Source organism: Diabrotica virgifera, chromosome 2 (genome assembly GCF_917563875.1).
Source record: "Diabrotica virgifera virgifera chromosome 2, PGI_DIABVI_V3a".
In the NCBI taxonomy this organism is placed as follows: domain Eukaryota; kingdom Metazoa; phylum Arthropoda; class Insecta; order Coleoptera; family Chrysomelidae; genus Diabrotica; species Diabrotica virgifera.
The window spans coordinates 24,467,249-24,490,357 of record NC_065444.1 but is presented as its reverse complement, the minus strand read 5'-3'; the positions used below and the strand labels follow the sequence as shown (position 1 = coordinate 24,490,357).

The window sequence follows — 23,109 nt, the reverse complement described above, 5'->3', positions numbered from 1 at the left end:
GTGTTTTACTTTACGTTAAATTTTATTCAACTAATACAGCCAACCTTCGGATATTATCCCGTTTTATTTCTTTTACTTTTAATCTATATAGATGTGAGCTTGTGCAACAATGTCCTGTTCTCATTCTTATTATATTTGTCAAGTGCCTTCTATCTATGTAGGGGAATTTGTGAAACCAGGGTTTTTCTGGAAATGTTACTTGTATTTCTGAATACTATTTTCCTTTACTTTGGACTTTTGACTTCCAATGATGATTGTGTTCATTTTTTATATTATCTTTTAGAGATGGCCAAAGTTCTGTATAGTTTATTTTTATCTCCTGAGGAATCTTAAGACACCTGCCAATGTTTGCCAAATTATCCACATGTTCATTACCCTCTATTCCGGAGTGACCTGGAATCCAGCATAGTTTATAGTTTCTGCCGATACAATTGGCCTCAATAATTAATGTTTTTGTTTCTAGTGCAATATAATCACTTTTTGAATTAATACCTATTTGACTTAATTTTTGTATAGCGCTTTTAGAATCACCAAAGACAATACAATCAGTAATGCCCTTATTTAAGCACACAGTTATACCTTTATTAATTGCTACTATTTCTGCTGTACATATATTCATAATTGAAGGTAACTTAGATGAAAATGAAAAATCAATGTTAGGAATATACACTCCATAACCAGTTTGTATTTGTTATTTGTTGATCACTTTCGCATTTTGATGCATCAGTGTAAACAAATGTATATTTTTTAGCGAACTTCTCAGTTACTATTTTAAATATTCTATTTTGATTACTGCACATTTCTGGTTTGTTTATTCGCGGCTGTCAGTTTATTGTATTTTTTGCTGTTTTTTTTTGTCCTGTTTTTGCATTGAAATTATTTTTTATTACACAAACAGTTGTTTTCACAACTAATTTTATATTATAGTTTGAAATTTTATGCTAAGTGTATTTTATTTTGCCACTAATTTACATACAAAGTTAACCTCATTCACACAGTTAAGGAATGGTTATGTTTAAGTTTCCGCAAAAGTGAAAGAAATTACAAAAAGAAAATATTTTATTGAATTTTTTTAGAATATGACTGGAAGTACTCTTACCTCACAAGCACAAGAACTCATTTTATATTTAATATTTAAATTTAATCGAATACTTTGAACTAGAAAAAAGGAATGAAACATTCTATTTATTTTTGAAAACGTCAAAGTTTATAATACAGTGGGGTCTATTACTATAAAGCAACTAGCGTTTTATAAAATATTTACTCAATTATAAAAGCTTACTTGTGGAAATCTTCTATACAGTGGACTCTGTTGGTAGCGTCTACAGTGAAAGGTATTCCATCAAGGCTCTTACCACAGACCACACAACAGAAACATTTTGGATGATAAGGTTTACCAGTGGCTCTCAAAATTCTATCTAGAATTGGTTTTTGACATACACAACATTTCTCAAGGGTATTCTAAAATGAAAATTGTAAAATAAGTAAATTTTAATAAATAAAATACCCAAAATGCAAATAAAAACTTACCAAATAGTCTTCTTCACAGTAAGGTTTACCATCGAGAGCATAGAAGGGTTTTCCCTGTAAATTTATTGCACAATGGTGACAGGTGAAGCATTTGGTGTGGTACAACTGGTCCATTGCAGTACAGCCACTATTCTCGCCTATGATCTGCAATTTATTTTATTGATTCAAAATGGGTGTAGTTTGTCGAAGTTTATGAGTTTTCAAAAATATATTTGTAATATCTGCAAATGTACTGGAATACAAATGTTTAATTAAATAAATAAGTTTCTCAAACTTCTGGCACTCTCATCATAGAACTCCTGGTACCATAAGTAGCATAGTTGAAAACTGTGATATACTAGGTTTAGGTTATTCGTATTTCGCGCAGTGTCACTGCCCATTTTGACATCAGTGACCATCCCACTACATTGTAGTAGCATTGTTTATATAGGGATAGTTGGTCAGTCTAATAGGAAAATTTGTTTGATTCAAATTGAGACAGTCCCCAGATGTCCTCACAATTTCTGTCAGGGTCGCAAAGTCAAAATGCATAGACACCAAGTTGGATACGATCCTATTCATAACACCCCAACTCGCATACATATTAAGAAAAATAAATATATATGGAAGAATATATTTAGAAATTGAATTAATGATGTCATGCTATTACATATATAATATTTAGTAGCATGACATCATTAGTTCAATTTTTAAATATACTTTTCTAATATATATTTATTTTTCTTAATATGTAGGCGAGTTGGAGTGTTATGAACAGGATCGTATCCAACTTGGTGTCTATGCATTTTGACGTTGCAACCCTGACAGAAATTGTGGGGACATCTGGTGACTGTCTCAATTTGAATCAAACATATTTACCTATTGGGCTGACCAACTATCTCCCTATATAAACAATGGTAGTAGTATATATAAGGCAATTGTAACAGGTATCGACCTCTTGTATGTTACTTCAACTGTACAATAAAACTAGTCTGTTAAATGTCCGACTTTTATTTAAAGTTGTAACGTCTCGAGCACGTGTGTGTGTTAGCAGAATAGCTAGGGCTAATACATTACAAAAACCAAATGCCCTTAATACTACACTATACATACTTATAATAAAATTCACATAGTCATCACTCATTGTCAAAGTATGTGTCAAATCCCTCATTCAGAAGATTCAATTAGGTTTATTCTCAAAAAGCCAGAACAAAATTTGCTGAGCTAGAAGACCACCCAAACCGGATCTTGCAAGAGATATTAAGGTATGATGTGTACCATAGATGGAAACATAGGAGACCCAAACAACAAATATTATTAAATATATAATAAAGGCTAGATAATCGTAGCTCTATCAAAAGAAGACAACTTGCTCACCTTTGGCATCTCATTATATTTATTAATGTTGATTTTTATAATTTTCAGACATCCCTCAAAAAAAATATACAAAAAACTTCAAAACGGCTTCAGCCACTAAACAAATCAATAAAATATTAACAATAGGCGAAAACCACAAAAAAAAAATATTAGTAACAAAACCCAAAAAAGGGCATGAGGGGCCCACATCCTCGAGCGCCGAGTCGCCGAACTGGACATAGCCCAGAGCGGGGACTCGGCGCCCGAGCAAGCAAAACAGATCGAAGATAAGTCACTAGAGATAGCGGGAATAGAGCGCCTCACGCTGGCCTGCATTGATCGGGGTAGGATTTCATATGGGAGTCCGTGTACCCAAGACTCCCATATGATAAGCACTTTGCTGATTGAGAGCCCCTATAGCGCATCAGAGTGCTATCGGGGGGTAAGTGGATGGTCTGGAGCATTGAAGCGGGGTGGAGTGATTCCTGCTTACGGGAGTTAATCCTCCTCGCCCCAATGAATTGTATCACCCGAATGTCATTCTCTAGGGGTGAGCAAGTCTCTCAGGCTGGGTTAAATCACTATGCTTGCTTGCTTGGTTTATTCTCCAATCAATCAACGAAACCAGAAAAATTGACCACGTCAGACATAACTAATGTCAAAACGTATCGCGGGACTCAGATACTAACTTGTGCTGGCAAAAATGAGGTAGAAAATTGCGACAATCGCAAAAAGAACAAATAGGCGAATTAAAAAATTAAATTTTGAACGATTCAAAATTGCAACAAAAAACAAGAATACCAAAATGCTATCTAAATAAAATTTAACGGAACCAGAGACGAACAACCTGCAGAGGAGATATGGAGATAATTAAAAAAAATAATAGCGGAATCTGCAGAGGAAACTATCGGAAAAGCCCAAAGACAAAGAAATGCGGTATGGTATGATGATGAATGAAGATCTGCAGTAGAGGAAAAAAAAGAAAAGCTAGACTTCAAATAAACACCAGAAATAGCACGTAAATTTATAACGAGAAGAGAATAGGCAGAAAAGAAAAGAGAGGCTATGAAAAGTAAAAAAAAACCTAGAGCTTAACAGCTGACACGAAAGCAGAAATTCTATAAAAGAAAGCACATCGTCATTTAGGCCAAGACTGACGTTGAGCAAAGACAAGGACGGAAAACTACAATAGAAAATCATAAATGAAGGAGAAGGGCAGAAAAGAGGTCTGAATGTAAGACCTAGCCAGTCGGGCAAAGACCTATCCAGGGTTATGATGCAAAAAGAAGAAGAAGAAGTAAAAACACAAGTTTTTATTTGGCTAATACAATCCTGGGAGCTGTCAAATAAGTCTCGAATTACATGTAATAAGTCTGGACACACCTAAAACACAAGCATACATCACAAGTGAAAGAGAGCTCTGATAAGAACTAATTTACTTTTCTTCTATCTTCTTCTTCAAGTGCCATCTCCGCGACGGAGTTCGGCAATCATCATAGCTATTCGAACTTTGGAGACAGCTGCTCTGAAAAGTTCATTTGATGTACAGCTGGTTCCTAAAAAAACTGATACGACTCTTAGTAAGATTTGATCATTTCGAGCAGTGTATGATTGGTCTGACATTATATTATATTTATTATGACAGACAAATAATAAAATAAACAAACAAACAGCCATTTTTTGAGGTTGAAGTTATCTTATAAATTTTAAGATTTGGCAGTGACAGTGACAGTATGTAATTAATAAGTATTTATCCTTCAAAATATAATAAATTAAATATAATTCAACTCGTATTCATTATATCACACCTCATCAAAAGTTTTTCACAAGAACATAGTTAGCGATTTTGATATGGCTTAGAGCCAGACTACATCAAAATCGCCTATAAATCGTGCTGGTAATTGCCTTGCAGCGAGACCAAAACCAAAAAGAAGAAGAAGAAGAAAGTACACTACTCAATTTTCTACAAAAAACGCTTGAAGAGTCGTATCAGTTTTTTTTGGAACCGGCTGTACATCTGTACCATTCCCTCAGGTTGCGCAGCCACGATATTCTGCGTCTTCCTATGCTTCTCTTTCCTTGAATCATCTTCTATGTATAAATAAATTTAAAAATACTTAGGGAAATAATAGATCTAGCTATTCCACTTTTACACGGAGAACGATTCACAGTTACTACTTACAGCACACCGAAAAGCTATTTTCTGATAGACAGATCCGTACCAGACATTTAGAGCTTAAGGTACATGTATTCCATCTACATAAACTTATCTTTATCCACAATATTTATGAATTTAGCTTACCTTATCTCCACACTTCACGCAAATACCATAAACATCTTCCTGATCAACGTCACTCACTTCTCCACCTCTCATTCCTTGGACTAGAAGATCAGTCAAACTATCCACCTCTTGTTCCTTAGGATGACCAATGCGGCTCACCGACTGGCTGGGACCAGTGGCAGTGCTGCTAGCCCCACTGACGTACGGAGCGTACAATGAGTAGTTTGAACGAGACGACATCTGACTTGGTGGGCGAGGGTTGATGGGTTCGTAGATGGACTCGTATGTGGAGGAAGACTGTTAAAAAAAATATTAAAAACTGTTTTTGATACTACGGTACTATTACAATAAAAAAAACATGCAATGTACCAAAATTCATGCAGTTAGTGCAGGAGAAGTTATTGCATAAAGGTTTACGTTTGCTACACTACAATACACTAGTATTACTTTAGTCCATGTGGTGAGACCGCTCCCGTCTGGAAAAATTTCTGATTCGGTTTCTTTGTGGATTCCTATTCAAAAATGTCCCCTTTAAACAAATCTGAAGGGTGCCGGGCGGAAGTTTTGGGCAGAAATTGTTTAAATAATTTTTTTAAACAAATACAAAAGATCACGTTTTTTTGCTCCGGAACATATATTTTTGAGTTTTGTGGGTCATTCTGAACAAGAAAGGTATCTTGTAAATTTTTTCAGAAATTTGATAGTTTTCGAGTTATAGGCGATTTAAAATCTGAAAAATGCGGAAATACGCATTTTTGAGGCTTAAAACCTCATATTCAGATTAGTATTTTTGAGGTTACCAGATACTTAAATTGAAGACTAAATATTCAGCTTCAAAATTCTGAAGAGTGATCGCGTCTAACTTTAATTTATACCGTAGTTTTTTAATTGTTAAATATGCGTGTTTATCCGACTTCTTGCCGGTGCGGCGCGCTCGGTTTCAAAGATCTATTTTGCTCCGAAATTTTTTTTTCTAGATTCTTTGGGACATTCTAAATAAAATAAGTTTCTTGACATTTTTCACAAAAGTTAGTAGTTTTAAAGTTATAAGCGATTTAAAATCCGAAAATGCGTTTTTTGTCATTTTTCGGATTTTAAATCGCTCATAACTTAAAAACTATTAACTTTTGAGAAAAATGGCAAGAAACTTATTTTATTTAGAATATCACAAAGAATCTAGAAAAAATATTTTTCGGACGAAAATAGGAGATTTTTGAAATGGAGCGCGCCGCACCGGCAAAAAAGTCGGATAAACACGCATATTTAACAATTAAAAAACAACAGTATAAATTAAAGTTAGACGCGATCACTCTTCAGAATCTTGAAGCTGAATGTTCAATCTTCAATCAAAGTATCTGGCAAACTTAAAAATATTAATTTAAATATGAGTTTTTAAGCCTCGAAAATGCGTATTTTCGCATTTTTCAGATTTTAAATCGCCTAAACTCCGAAACTATCAATTTCTGAGAAAAATTACAAGATACCTTTCTTGTTTAGATTGACCCAATAAATCTAAAAATATATGTTCCAGAGCAAAAAAACATTATCTCCTTTTGTATTTGTTTAAAAAATTGTTTAAACAATTTCTGCCCAAAAATTCTGCCCGGCACCCTTCAGATTTGTTTAAAGGCATTTTTGAATAGGAATCCACAAAGAAACCGAATCAGAAATTTTTTTCAGACGGGAGCAGTCTCCACCACATGGACTACTTACAATAACAAGCAATTAAACTTCCTAAGTCCTAGCTGTTCAATTATTCACATACAAAAAATAATATAATTTTTACTGTATCAAATCCTAAATTCTCAATCTCAACATTAAAAACTATTCCTTAATCCAATCCTTATTAATAATTCCTACTACTGACTACACCCCACTCTGTTAGAAGTACACACATCCTTAGACTTTGCAACGGAAGATTCTCTCTCTGGACTGTTGACCGCTGAAGAGAACAAAAGGTTCTCACTCTCTCAGTGATAACCACTGGTTGCCGCGTGCTGAAAAGTATCGCGAATCTCTTTCTTCACTGTTGACCCCCAAAGGCAACAAAATTACAAAAAAATCTCTCTGGAATACCGCTTCGCTTATAGAACCACGTGCTAAAATACCGCGAATAGTTCTGATTCCGTCTCTCGTAATAAACAAAATGTTTTCTCTCCGTATGAAATAGAGTAAAACGTAAACAGTGACGTGTACATATTATGTACCCGCGAAAGACAGACAGACGAAACATTCCAGTTTATCCGCGATCAAAATCCCGGTTTTATCCGAGATCAACGACCGTGAATGAAGACCTGCTATGCGATAACCGAAACCTACGTATCTGAATCATCATCATCAGCCTCTCTCGATCCACTGCTGGACATAGGCCTCCCTGGTTTGTCTCCAAAGTGTTCTATCTTGTGCTTTCTGTATCCAGTTTTTTGTTGTCTTTCGTAAGTCGTCTTGCCATCGTGTTGGTGATCTTCCTCTGGTACGTTTATCGGCTCTTGGTCTCTATTCAACTAGTTTGCAAGTCCATCTTCCGTTCTTCATTCTGGAAACGTGTCCAGCCCATTTCCACTTTAAGTTACAGCTTCTTTCAATGACGTCTATGACTTTGGTCTTAGCTCGTAGATTTTCGTTTCTAATCCTGTCTCGTAGAGTGGCGCTTATCATTGATCGCTCCATTCTTCTTTGCGTTACTCTTAGTTTTTGTTCGTTTTTCTTTGTGAGAGATAATGTTTCTGCACCATAGGTCATCACCGGTAGTACGCATTGGTCGAAAACTTTTTTCTTCATATTAACTGGAATATCACTCTTAAAAACCTTCCTAAGAGGAGCTCCGTATGCTGCCCATCCCTTGCATCATTCTTCTGGATACTTCGTTTGTTTGATTGTCCTTACCTATCGTACGACAGGGTCACGAAATTAAGATAGGTAAGGTCTTATCTGAATACCGCGAGTGAAATAACAGTGATTTGGATAAGCCTTTTGTATGAACTTGATTATGTAACATTTAGTAATTAGTTCTCTCAATTTCTTTGAACGTCATCAGACCAATAATGACATACGCGGCAGAAACACGACCCGACACAGAGCGGACAAAAAGATTGCTCGAAACAGCGGAGATGAAAACCCTTCGAAAAATCGATGGTAAGACTCTATGGGACAGAGCTAGAAGTACAGATATACGACGGAGATGCAAGGTGGACAACATTAATAACTGGGCAAGAAACAGAAGAATAGAATGGGATGACCACATACGTCGAATGACAACAAATAGAGTAGTAAGGACAGCGAGAGACGGTTCCGGAATAGGAAGACGATCAGTAGGAAGACCACGAAAACGATGGAATGACAACTTACTAGAAGAGGCACATTGAAAAAACAGAGTCATGTCTATACAAAAAGAAGAAGAAGAAAGAAGAATTTCTTTGAACCAAAGCCTATAATGTAGTTCATATAACAACGACGCGTGCAGTAACGCAAGGTTACAGCACGCGTCTCGATATTTCGCGTCACGCTACAATCCGAGCGATAAGACGTCTTCACTTAAAAAAAATAAAAATAATTAAACTATATCATACAAACGTTTCATACCACAGCATAACTCTTGGTTGTTCAGTTATCTGCCAACAGTATCATTTACTTCACATGCACCAATACGAGTAGCATAAATAAATAACACATAACAAACATTTACTCTATGATAAACTAATACATAGTATAAGACATACATAGTATAAGACATACACAAAATATTATACCTCCCATAATATTTACCTGAGACAAATCACCAAATCCATATAAAGAATCGCAGTCACCATACTAATCGATAGATGGAAAAAAGCATGATTTAAAAACTAGCAGGAAAGCATAATATATACAATCTACAATATTTTAAAGAATATGCGAGTAAGCAGCAAGATTAAATGTATGTAATGCTGAAGTTAATAATTATAAATAAGGATAAAAAATGTTTAAATTATTTTTTTTAATATATTTGTCGTGATGTACCCTAACGAATGCCTTTTCATAACCAATAAAAACGGTAAAGCATCTTTATGTTGATCACGACATTTCTGTAGCAAAACATTCAATGCTAAAAGAGCTTCTCTATTCTTCTGTATTGATGAGTCAACTACATTGATGAAAACTACCTTTGAAGGGACGTGGCAATTGAAATAGTGCCACAGTCTCTGAATCCGTGTTGATATACGGTTTGAAATGGAATAATTTCAATGTTCAATTATGTAACTTAGGTTGCAATATTGCAACAATTGCATCATTGCAGGCCATTTCATTAAAAGGTTTTGCTTTCCAAATATTCATTGCTGCTTAAAAACGTTCAAATCAAATGGTCCTGATACGTTCACGTAACATTCAATATCAGAAATTCCTGACACTTTCAAAGTGAACCTTTTCTACTTCTTCAAGCTGTTACAATGTAGCGTTAAATATTTAAAACTTTTTTTACATCATTGTCATTATTTGATGTTATTTAATTAATATTTTCTTGTGTAGTCTCTATTTTAAACATGTGTAAGGGTAAGTTCACATGACAAACGCTTAACACACATTTTATTCAGGCCGTACACATGCTTCTTCGGCTTTAGAGATTTCGTATTCTACGAATTTTGTCTGGCGTAATGAGTTAATGCCCTATAAATAAATGTCAATCGCAGATGGCAGTGAAAATAAAAACAAGAATAGATTTACTCCCCCACTTCAAATGATTCTTGTTTATAAAACTTATTATTAATCGAAACTATGAAACTAAATATATAATACTATGACTTACTTGAGATCCCATGCTGTAATTATGAAAATCTTGTCCTGGTTGGGTAGCTCTCCTCAGTTCACTATAACTCGAACTGACTGGCGACGGAGGGGGCAATAATTCCTTTGGAGGAGGGGGTAAGCTGGTGTTCACAGTACATGGTGCATAGTCAGCTAAAGCATTAGACATATCAAGTGGAGGAGGGGGTGGTGGTAAATCTTCTGGAAAATGTAAATATAAAAACTCTTAGTAAAATTCTATTAAAAATCATCAGATGTCGCATGCAGACATATGTGGATAGACAAATACCACAAGAAAAAGCTTCATCACTTCATCAAGTGTAAAAGCCCAAAATTAAAAATTCCTATGATCATGCTTAGAAATTATAAACTTAATGTAGAAGTAGACTTTATATACATACCACCATTGGCGTACGCACTGTTGCTGGGAGGCATATTGCTATAGACAGTGCCTTCTCGTTGAGGATGAACAATATTGCTATAAATTAGGCCATCTTGGTTTCTGGAAGGACCCATCTAAAAAGTTAATCTATTTAATACAATATACGTTTATTTTAAATTGTTTATTTTATGCCATTGATCAGCTACACAATTTTATGTTTTTATGGCAGTACATGATTGCCTAAATTGGCAGAATGCTGAAGCGTGTAAAAATGCCGGTAGAGAAAATAAAATTCTTGAAATTATGTAGTAATATAGGAATAAAAAGGTTCAAAATATATTGAATAAAAGTGAAATAGAAATCCGAAAACTCGTTAATTTATTTTAATAAAAATTGTTTTCGTTTTTTATTCATTTTTGTTTCTAAATTTGCTAACTACTACTAAAAATGTTAAATTTTATGTTTAGTACGGATCAAAAATTTGACGATTTAGCCATTCTAGGGTTTTCTGCAGTGTTTTACATTCTCTATGGATGGATGAATGGGTGAAATTTAATGAATTTAACAAGGAATACCCAATATAAATACATACCTGAATATTACTATAAGTCACATTATCCATTTTTGAATAGCCTTTGGGAGTTATATTTGTGGTTCTCGGTTGGGTACTCTGTTTTATAGCATATTCGCTAGGTTGTTGTATGCTAGAACCATAATTTCCTAAAATGAAAAATGTAAAATAATTACAACAAATAATTGCAGAGCTTTAAAAATCAGAGAGTTATAAAGTTACTCTGAAGCGTTTTAGAACTAAACTTACGTGCATAGAAATCGACCAAAATTTGGTTATTTTTGATGACTCGTATTTCCTAAACCTGTTGGCCGATTTAAGTGATTTCTTGAACATGTTATAGCCTGTTTCTTTAACAATACCACTGTAATAATATTGTTGCTAAATAGATAAATTTTCATTGTATACCGGGTGTACCAATCAAACTGTGTTTTTTCCTCAAAGTTCGCATTACCCTGTGGAATATTCTAGCATATATAAAATACTGAAATTAAAACCCAACTATAGCCTCTGGTTTTCTTAACATTCTGTTTTTTGATTCATTCGTTTATGTTGGATAATAAAAAAGTTAGGTACTTTAACAACTAGATATGTTCTTCATCAATACACGGTGTTTCTAAATAAGTGCGACAAACTTTAAGGGGTAATTCTGCATGAAAAAATAATGACAGTTAACTTGATAAACGTTTGTCCGCAAATGTTTCGTTTCCAAGATACGGGATGTTGAATGTTTTCTTACAAACTGTCGATTTATTTATTGCTTTAAAACCAGTTGAGATATGCAAATGAAATTTGGTAGGTTTTAAGAGATAATTATTGCGGATTTTTTGACATAAAATTAAGAACTTAATATTCACCATTGGCGCGCAAACGGGTAATATGACCGATCATATTTCCCGTATGTACGATAATGGTGAATATTAAATTCTTAATTTTGTGTCAAAAAATCCGCAATAACCATCTCTTAAAACCTACCGAATTTCATTTTCATATCTCAACTGGTTTTAAAGCAATAATTAAATCGTCAGATTGTAAGAAAAAATTCAACATCCCGTATCTCGGAAACGAAACATTTGTGGACATACTTTTATAAAGCCAACTGTCTTTATTTTTTCATGCAGAATTACCCCTTAAAGATTGACGCATTTATTTAGAAACACCGTGTATTGATGAAGAATATGTCTAGTTGTTAAAGTACCTAACTTTTTTATTATCCAACATAAACGAATGAATCAAAAAATAGAATGTTAAGAAAACCTGAGGATAAGTAGGGTTTTAATTTCAGTATTTTATAAATGCTACAATATTCCACAGGGTGATGCGAACTTTGAGAAAAAAACACAGTTTGAATGGTACACCCGGTATGCAATGAAAATTTACCTGTTTAGCAACAATATTATTACAGTGGTAGTGTTAAAGAATCGGGCTATAACATGTTCAAAAAATCACTTAAATCGGCCAACAGGTTTAGAAAATATGAGACATCAAAAATGACCAAATTTTTAAGTGGACCGATTTCTATGCACGTTTGCACGTATGCATTGTTTATATTACAAATAAACATTGACTCTTATAGGATTAGACATTTCTTAAAGTAAAATATTAAGCAAGATTAAAATATGAGAAGAAGAAAGCAATGTCGTATGGTTGTAGAGAATATTACCTCGAAGTTGCCTCACACTTCGTTGCTTGATTTTCGGTTCCAAAAACACTACCGTCATTATGACTCGGCCACCATACTCACCAGACTTGACCCCCTATGACTTTTTCCTGTTACCAAAAATTGAAAACCTATGGAAGATTGGAAGTTTGCCTGATTAAGGAACTAAAGACAGCATCGGAAAAACAGCTCAATGCCACACCAAAAAGTGCATGTCAGAGGTGCTTCAAGAATTGTAAAAAGCACTTACACAACTGTATTGTATTTGGGAGGAACTACTTTAGAGGGAGTAACGTAAATATTTATAAAAAAATAAAAAAATTTTGAGGAAAAGTCACCATTTTAAAAACACCTCGTATTTTAAAAGAATGTAATAACAGTTCTGTAGTTTATTTATACAGGGTGTTAGTAAATAAGTATGAAAAATTTTAAGGGCTAATTCTACATGAAAAATTAATGCCAGTTTGCTCTATAAACATATGTCCGCAAATGCTTAGTTTCGGAGATACGGGGTGTTGAAATTTTTATTTCAAACTGCCAATTTATTTATTGCTCTAAGACCAGTTGAGCTATGAAAATGAAATTTGGTGAGTTTTAGGAGGTAGTTATTACGAATTTTATGATATACAATTAAGAATTTTGTATTCATCATTGGCGCGCCTACGGGCAATGGTCTGAATTATTTTAAAGAAAAAAATAGTACGCCACTGAGATATTTCGAATTAGAAATTATTTTTAAATTTCACGTCTAATTTATGATAAAAAACCTTTCTTGCCTTTTTTTCATATGATGCACCGTTTTTATGCAGAAAAATAAAACCTCTTGGCGCATATTTTTCATTTCTTAATACATCATCAAGAACTATCCAATATAATAATACTAAACTAGAACAATAACAGAAAATATTACTAATACCATTTCAACTAGCTGCAAAGCTGCAAGAAATGTTTAAAATGATCTCCTTTACAGGTAACAGAAGAATTTTATATTCATCATTGGCGCGCGTACGGGTAATGGTCTGAATTTTTTGAAGAAAAAAATAGTACGCCACTGAGATATGTCAAACTAAAAATCATTTTTGAATTCCTCGTTCAATTGACGACAAAAAATCTTTCTTGCCTTTTTTTTATATGCAGCGCCGTTTTTATGCAAAAAAATTAAACATCTTAACGTTTACAAAGTATTTGAACTAAGTTTCTATGCATATGCAAACTACCTCAAATACTTGGTAAGCGTTAAGATGTTTTATTTTTTTGTAGAAAAACGGCGCCTCGTATGAAAAAAAAGGAAAGAAAGATTTTTTGTCGTAAATTGAACGAGGAATTCAAAAATGATTTTTAGTTTGACATATCTCAGTGGCGTACTATTTTTTTCTTCAAAAAATTCAGACCATTACCCGTACGCGCGCCAATGAAGAATATAAAATTCTTCTGTTATCTGTAAAGGAGATCATTTTAAACATTTCTTGCAGCTTTGCACCTAGTTGAAATCTTAATAGTAATATTTTCTGTTATTGTTCTAGTTTAGTATTATTATATTGGATAGTTCTTGATGATGTATTAAGAAATGAAAAATACGCGCCAAGATGTTTTATTTTTCTGCATAAGAACGGTGCATCATATGAAAAAAAGGCAAGAAAGGTTTTTTATCATAAATTAGACGTGGAATTTAAACAATTTTTAATTCGAAATATCTCAGTGGCGTACTATTTTTTTCTTTAAAAAAATTCAGACCATTGCCCGTAGGCGCGCCAATGATGAATACAAAATTCTAAATTGTATGTCAAAATATTCGTAATAACTATCTCCTAAAACTCACCAAATTTTATTTTCATAGCTCAACTGGTCTTAGAGCAATAAATAAATTGGCAGTTTGAAATAAAAATTTCAACACCCCATATCTCCGAAACTAAGCATTTGCGGACATATGTTTATAGAGCAAACTGGTATTACTTTTTCATGTAGAATTAGCCCTTAAAATTTTTCATACTTATTTACTAACACCCTGTATAGTATACATATTACGCAACGAGCATTTAATGATGGCAATGGAATTTATTTATTTTGTAACACAAAAATATTAAGTAGTTGTATGATTAAATTAATTATTTTGTTGATACATTTATATTTTGAACATTAAAATTATTAAAATGCATTTTAGGCGACTGGTGCTTAGGCGAATTCCTGTCGACGATGGTGTGATATGAATTTCATTACTAATTTTCGGAAGACTAGTTTCCTTATCCAATTCCCCACTTAAAAAATTGCCAAAACACCTTTCTGTACGTTTTTTGCGACTTCTCGGACAGTAACTTTTCAGGCGTTATTTTTACTCATATATTTATTTCATGCAGTGTTAAATTTTCAATATCCCTATCGTCTTAAGATATTTTCATAAAAAGATTTAATCTGAAAATTTGACAGTTTATTTAATAGTAGGGGAGCGAAGTATGCTAAATGTGCAGTCACTCGAGCGCTTTGGGGACCTATTGGGTTGTGAAGATAAGGTCCTAAAACCAAAAAAAGTTAAATAAAATTTTTCATTTTAGTGGGCGCTTGCCTTTTTTTAAATTAATTTTCCATTTCCAACAATCGTTTTTTCCGATTATAGCGCCATCTATCCATAATTTGAAAAAATGTTTCGAATAAAATTTGCTTATTTTTACGTAAAGAATCCAAATCTGGAATAAAAATTTGTTGCTCCTATTTAAGATTTTAAAGTAACCCTCCACCTCACCTCCGTGGGGGGTCGTGTTTGGTACCATTCGATGTAATTTTTCAAAAATATTGATTAAGTGTATTTTGAAGTTTTTCGATTTAATGTTTATTTTGCGAAATATCGCGAGATTTGTATTTAAAATTTTAAATTTACCCCCCCCCCTCTCCGTGGGGGTCATGTTTAGTATCATTCGATAGATTTTTGAAAAAAATTGAACATATCGCTGGTACCTACGATTAATGTGATTCCGTGATTCCTAATACATTTTTCCAGTGAAAATAATAACTCTTTGATAAGTGTTGGCGATACAATTCTTTTTTACATGCGTGTCTGCGAAGATTATAACTCCCAAAATATTTATAACGAAAAGATTTAGTTCATAATAGATACCGACGAAAACAATTATTTCCCTTTCTGTTTCTGTGTCTGCCGACGAAAACAATTATTTCTGAGAACTTTTAGTAATTATAATTTTGGTGGACCCAAAAACAAAATGATGTTTTTTGCTGATACTCAAAAAATAAATTTTTTCGCTAACACTTTATTAGGGATTATAATTTTCACAATCATATAATCAAAAATAATATTCTTCGCGGCGTTCATTGAAAGTTCTACTCTTACCGGCATTTTTCGGAGTTATACTTTTCGTAGGCGGCGGTGATATATTTTTTAGTTTTTCGATCTACCGTTCATTTCGCGAATTATTCGCTTTTTTTGTGAAACTTTTTAACTCGCCCATTTCCTTACGCCCAGCTCAAATCGTCAGATTTTTTAAATATACACTGTTTTGCATATCCTTTACCTTATCTTAATCTGATAATTTCGAGTATTTTTAAGGATAGATTTTTTTTTCGGGCCCCCCTTAACGAACTCCCCTGTGTTAAGAGCCAATAGATGGTAGAGGTACATCTGCAGAGCACCAAGTTTCTCCCCATATGATAATCTGACGCGCTCGAGTAACTGCAAAAATCCCCGCTTGGGCTCCCCTACCATAAATATTATAAAGCGTATACATTTCGCAAGACATTGACCGTTGATTATATGCCACCTTCGATACAGAAGTCAGCTCACAATTCTATTGGTTAAAAGTCTGTATCATAATGAAACCCATTATGATACAGCTATTGGAATTTTAAAGTATGAGAGTAGAAAAACGTATATGTTATTTACCTTGTCTAGATAAAGAAGAAGTGTTACTCATAGCAGAGGCACTTCTAGGAAGATTCGCATACTGAATGGATGGATCATTCTTTGACAAATTAGCGTAATTGTTATCCACAGGTCTTTGATCCACATAATTACTGTTGATAGGTAATGTCGGAGTGTTTGAATAATGGGATTGGAAATTGCTAGGAGGAACATTGGAGTAAAGTTGTGTTGCTTGTAAACGAGATGAATAGCTTGGCTCTACAGCTTTATGTTTCAAAGAATATGACTGAGGTATCTGAAAAAGAAAAAAACCAAATAAATATTAATTTGTTATATAATAAATATGTTCATCGTCATGTGCCATCTCCACTGCAGAGGAGAGAAGGGAAGAGGGACCTTGATTGCCGATAGTGTTAAACATATCTTCATAAATCTGCTTATCTCTTTAAAGGCAGTTACTATATTTATGATAATTCTGGTTTGACTTTTTGACATGGAACTTTATACTTACAAGAAGTTATTATGTATCCTTGTTAGGCGGGTGGCTTTACCAACATAGCCATGAGTTGAAAGTTTTAATCGATATAGTATAATGCTAATACGCTATCTTTACAAGTTTACCGAAAATGTTCCATGACAACCTATTTATTTATAACAATTTTTAAACAAATTATAAAAAATTGGTGTTATCGCTTTGAAACTACTTTTTTTATAACTTTGGTTATTTTAAGACAAAAGTTATTCTTGTGTTTTTTTCACAAAGTGCTTTCTTTAACCCACTCGCTACCAAGGGAGTATTACACATAAGAAATTTTTATAAATTGTTTAAAAATTGTTATAAATAACTAGCTTGTCATAGAAAATTTGCAACAAACATTTAACATAGCATATTTTTATGATAATCTATAGATTAAAACAAGTTTCAGCTTGTGTGTATAAATTTCCTTTAAAAAATTAATGAAAACACCAGTGATTATAACAAATATCCACAGAGAACGGCAGTTCTCACCAGTGGCGCACAACACCCCTACATGCGACACTATATATACACGAAATTTTCGATTTTCTAAACCTGACTGAATTGAAAATTGGGCCAAATCCCATCTTAAAGTTTAGGAAAAGACTCGTCCATCCATATGTTACTTCTCCATTTTGGTCCAAGGGTGTGGATTTTACGGCCCTTCCCATTTAAAGCCTGTTTTTCGTTCTCGTCCCCAAAACTCCCAAAAATTTCAAAAATTTAAGCCCGACCTTTGCGGCTTCTGATAGAATAGATCATTACCTTTCCAACGCATGTTTAATTTTGAAAATCGGTTATACCATTCAAAAGTTATCGAGCTCAGAAATATGACTCAATTTTTATTTAAAAAATGGAAAATGTTTGTGGATATGTATGTATGTATGTATGTATGTATGTATGTATGTATGTATGTATGTATGTATGTGTGTGGAAAAGTTAAACCGATCTGAATTTTTTTTTCTGTGTTTCAAGAGGGTGTGAAGGCCGATTCAGAACCGGTCTAATTTTTGACTTCTGACTACCCGTAAGTTAGCTAGAGGACTAGGTAAATACAAAATAGCATATTTTTTGGGCGTATATATCTTAGGTTCAAGGAGAGACAGGAAAACCGCAAATACACCAAATCAATAGGGTTGAGTTAAGCTTTCAAATGGTGCTTAAGCGATCAACCTGAGACATACACACTGCTCACCATAGCCGAAAAACTGAAAAATTAAACTTTGAAAATTTTGGTTTTTCGACAATTACTCAAAATTTCAACCTACGAATTGCGCCAATAATTGAGCGTTTGTAGAAGGACTCAGGACGCGTCTAACAGTGTATACCTTATATCTGGGAAAATTCGAATTATTAAGTTCTAGGCTTCATAAGTATGATCAAATCTATTTCTTATGGGAAAAAACGGTTTTTCAAGCTCAATAATTCCTGTAATACGTTCAGTTATCATACTCGATCTTGGTTGCATCAGATACTACTTGTCCATACGTTTCAAATTCGTGTTTAGTGATCAACATCAGGTAAGCCGTTCAGAAGTTATAGAGCTCCAAAAGTTTAATTAGTCCAGGAACTGAAATTTTTCACTTCGCAATTTTTACAGAATGGATAGATTTGCTTAAAAATTTGACAATAAGTAGTAGATAGTCCAAGGATCAAAATCTATATGATGCCGAACGACGCTTTTACCATGGGGTGGTTGCCACCTCATCTCGAGGGTGGAATTTTTTTTTTATATTTTGACCGCAAATGCTGGAAAAAATATTAATTATAAGCAAAAAATGTTCATTATACATTTTTTTGATAAAATTAATAGTTTTCGATTTATTAGTTATCGAAGCTGTTAGTTTTATATCGGAAAGATTACCAGATAACGGCAGTTCTCGCCAGTGGCGCAGAAATAAACCCCCCTACACGCGACACTATTATATACACGAAATTTTCAATTTTCTAAATCTGACTGAATTGAAAATTTTGCCAACTCCCATCTTCAAGTTCAGAAAAAGTTTCACCCATTCATATGTCAACCATCCATTTTGGTCCAAGGGCGTCGATTTTAAGGCCCTTCCTATTTAGGGTCTGTTTTTCGTTCTGGTCCCCAAAACTCCCAAAAACTTCGAAAATTTAAGTCCAACCTTTGCGGCTTCTAACAGTACTGATCGTTACCTTTCCAACGCATGTCTAATTTTGAACATTACCAGAGAACGGCAGTTCTCGCCAGTGGCGCACACCCACACGACCCTACACGCGACACTATATATACACAAAATTTTCGATTTTCTAAATCTGACTGAATTGAAAATTGGGCCAACTCCCATCTTAAAGTTCAGAAAAGACTCACCCATTTATATGTCAACCATCGATTTTGGTCCAAGGGTGTAGATTTTACGGCCCTTCCTATTTAGGATCTGTTTTTCGTTCTCGTCACCAAAACTCTCAAAAAGTTTAAAAATTTGTCCAACCTTTGCGGCTTCTAATAGAACTGATCATTACCTTTCCAACGCATGTCTAATTTTGAAAATCGGTTATACCATTCAAAAGTTATAGAGCTTAGAAATGTGACTCAATTTTTATTTAAAAAAGGGAAAATGTTTGTGGATATGTATGTATATGTGTTTGAAAGTTAAACCGATTTGATATTTTTTCTCTGTATTTAAAGAGGGGGTCAGGGCCGATTTAGAACCGGTGTAGTTTGTGACTTTTGACCATCCATAAGCCAGCTATAGGACTTGGTAGGTACAAAACAGCATATTTTTTGGGGGTATATATATTCGGATCAAGAAGAGGCAGGAGAACCGCAAATGCATCAAATCAATAGTCTTGACTTTCAAATGGTGTCTAAGCCGTCAGGATTAGACATACATACGGCTCAGTATAGCCGAAAAACTGAAAAACTAAACTTTGAAAATTTTGGTTTTTCGACAATTACTCAACATTTCAACGTACGAATTGCGCCAATAACTTAGCGTTTGTAGAAGGACTCAAGACGAATCTAACGATGTATACCTCATATCCGGGAAAATTCGAATTTTTAGGTTATAGGCTTCATAAATATGATAAAATCTATTTCCTCTGGGAAAAACGGTTTCGAAAGCTTAATAATTCCTGTAATAGCTTCAGTTATCGTACTTGACCTTAGATCCATCAGATACTACTGGTCAATACGTTTCAAACTCATGTTTACTGATCAAAATCGGTTAAGCCGTTTAGAAGTTATTAAGATACAAAAGTATAATCCAATTAACGATTATTCCCCAAATGGTTTATGTTTATGTAGTTGTAGTGGTTACGACGCTAAATTTGATCTGGCAACGGGCAATCCGACTTCATTTACCGGCCATCTCAATATAGTTTTTTTTCAATATATTTCGAATAGAAAAAAATCTAGTGTACATTCGATGGACACTAGATCATTTGGGAGATAATGCAACAAAGGTGACAATTTATAAAGCTTGACGTGTAATAGAGGAACATTGCATTCAACTTCATACATTTAATTTATAAATAACTTTGAAAAACTCCTAATACAAGAATAAAAAACCGCTAAACGCCGTAAAAATGAGTGGCGCATAAAATATTCCAGCTACAAAAGATCTGATATGAATGTTACGTGGCGCAAAAATGGATTTTCATTTGATGCAAAACAAAATTTTAGTTTTATTTTAAAATATTTTTTCCATAATATTTGCTAAATTTGAAGTAAACGCGCCACAAAAGAGTTTCAAAATTCAAACTGTATCAAAGTTACTCTTTTGTGGCGCGTTTACTTCAAATTTAGCAAATATTATGGAAAAAATATTTTAAAATAAAACTAAAATTTTGTTTTGCATCAAATGAAAATCCATTTTTGCGCCACGTAACATTCATATCAGATCTTTTGTAGCTGGAATATTTTATGCGCCACTCATTTTTACGGCGTTTAGCGGTTTTTTATTCTTGTTCTATATTGTACAGAAAATAAGAAACAATTGTGGAAATCACAATTCATAAAATTTAAATAAGTTGTACTTATAAAAATAACTAAAATAAAAAAAAGAATCGACCAAAACCGTCGAGTGCGCGAATTGCTTAGAAAACCATCCCGCTAACTACAGGGGTTGTGTAGTGCACAAACAATTACAACAAAAACTGTACCCGAAGCTACGAGAAAAGACCAACGGAGAGAACCAATCAAACATCAGACCTGGAACATCATATGCTCAAGCAACAGTGGGACAACAGCAGCAACAAATACAGCAAGTAAGTAATACACAAACTCAGATACCATTACAAATGATACCTCCACAGCAAAACGATATAACCGAGTTAAAAGGAATGATGAAGGACCTAATCACACAGATGGGGACCATGATGAACCTTATCACATCTCTAGTTAACCAATTGTCGAAATGAAACAGTTACTAGAAATAGCTCAATGGAATTCAAACGGACTGGTCAACATGAAGAAGAAATAAAGACGTTTCTCAAAGAAAACAAAGTAGACATCATGTTAATAGCAGAGACGCATTTCACTAAAAAATCCTATATGAAAATTGCAAAATATAACATCTACCAAACAAATCACCCAGATGGAGCAGCCCATGGTGGAACTGCAATTATAATTCGCAGCAATATAAACCACAACGAAGAATCAAACTATGCGAAAGATCACCTACAAGCAACAACATTTGCTCTAAATACTGAAAGCGGTATCCTAAAAGTTTCTGCAGTCTATTGTCCTCCAAAACATAATAATAAAAAACAAGAATACTCTAATTTCTTCGAAACGCTCGGAAACAGATTCATAGCAGGAGGAGACTATAATGCCAACCACAAAGCTTGGGGCTCCAGACTAATAACTACGAAAGGTAGAGAATTACTTAAAACTATAAATTCCAGTAACTTAGGGCACTTCGCCACAGGAGAACCCACATACTGGCCCAGTGATCCACAGACAACACCAGATATCATAGATTTTTTCGTAACAAAAGGCATTAATACTAAACAGCTCAAAATACAGTCAAGCTTTGATCTATCATCTGATCATTCACCAATACTCTTAACCATGCTTGAAGGAATAGTAGGGCGACCAAAAAAACCTATAGTATGCAATCATAAAACAAACTGGGACAAGTTCCAGGAACGGATGGATGCATTTATAGATCTTAAAATTCCTCTTAAAAGACCAAAATAAAAATAAAAGACCAAATTGCTGAAAAGAGAAGACTACGCAAGAAATGGCAGCAAACAAGGACAGCAGCAAATAAGAAAAACTTCAATAAAGCAAGCAAGGACCTAGAAAAACTTCTGCTAACGATGAAAAACGACTCGGTTCAGGCATACCTGGAAAACCTAACGCCAACGGAAGCATCAGACTACTCACTCTGGAGAGCAACAAGAAAATTGAACAGACCGCAACAACATATTCCCCCTATAAAAGATCAACAGGGGAAATGGGCCAGAAACTACAAAGAAAAGGCCAATGCATTTGCACTTCACCTATCAAATGTGTTTAAACCAAATGAAGTAGAGAGTACACAAGAAGACATGGACGACATACAAAACTACCTGGAGTCACCTCTCCAAATGGAACAGCCCATAAACAACTTAAAATACAAGGAAATAAGAGACGTAATTGTTCATCAAATTAACCCAAAAAAGCACCGTGCTATGACCTAATAACCGGCAATATAGTGCAAAAACTCACTAAAAAAGCAATAACAGCAATACTACAAATCTTTAATGCAATGCTAAGGCTGAGCTACTTTCCAAATCAGTGGAAAGTAGCAGAAATAATAATGCTTCCCAAACCTGCCAAAAACCCTAATGAAATATGCTCGTACAGACCCATCAGTCTCTTGCCAATCTTATCAAAAATATTCGAGAAAATTCTACTCAAGCGAATGGAGCCAATATTAACGGAAAAAAGCTTATACCAGACCATCAGTTTGGCTTTAGAGCAAAACATGGCACAATAGAACAAGTCCACAGAGTCGTTAAACAAATTAGCAATGACTTAGAAAAGAAAAGGTATTGTTCAGCCGCATTCATAGATATCAGCCAAGCTTGATAAGGTGTGGCATCCTGGACTACTGTATAAAATAAAAAAAGGATTACCTCACAACTTCTATCAATTATTAAAATCATACATAACTAACAGATTTTTCTTAGTAAAACGGCAGTCTGAATATACTAACATCTACCATA

General features: G+C 34.0%; 1 protein-coding gene across 5 annotated transcripts in view; it reads right to left on the bottom strand.

The window, feature by feature from the left end:
* LOC114326204 (thyroid receptor-interacting protein 6) overlaps positions 1-23,109 on the bottom strand; it is a 37,221-nt gene that overhangs the window by 6,421 nt on the left and 7,691 nt on the right. For 4 of the 5 annotated variants that reach the window (XM_050643458.1, XM_028274478.2, XM_028274479.2 and 1 more), the window contains exons 3-10: positions 16,431-16,704; positions 10,903-11,030; positions 10,330-10,444; positions 9,930-10,129; positions 8,912-8,956; positions 5,168-5,443; positions 1,531-1,674; positions 1,283-1,461 (exon numbers count right to left, since the gene is read on the bottom strand). In XM_050643458.1, coding sequence (XP_050499415.1) covers positions 1,283-1,461; positions 1,531-1,674; positions 5,168-5,443; positions 8,912-8,956; positions 9,930-10,129; positions 10,330-10,444; positions 10,903-11,030; positions 16,431-16,704 — 1,361 coding nt within the window. The remainder of the gene's footprint in view (positions 1-1,282; positions 1,462-1,530; positions 1,675-5,167; positions 5,444-8,911; positions 8,957-9,929; positions 10,130-10,329; positions 10,445-10,902; positions 11,031-16,430; positions 16,705-23,109) is intronic. The other variant, XM_028274482.2, reaches the window with a different exon arrangement.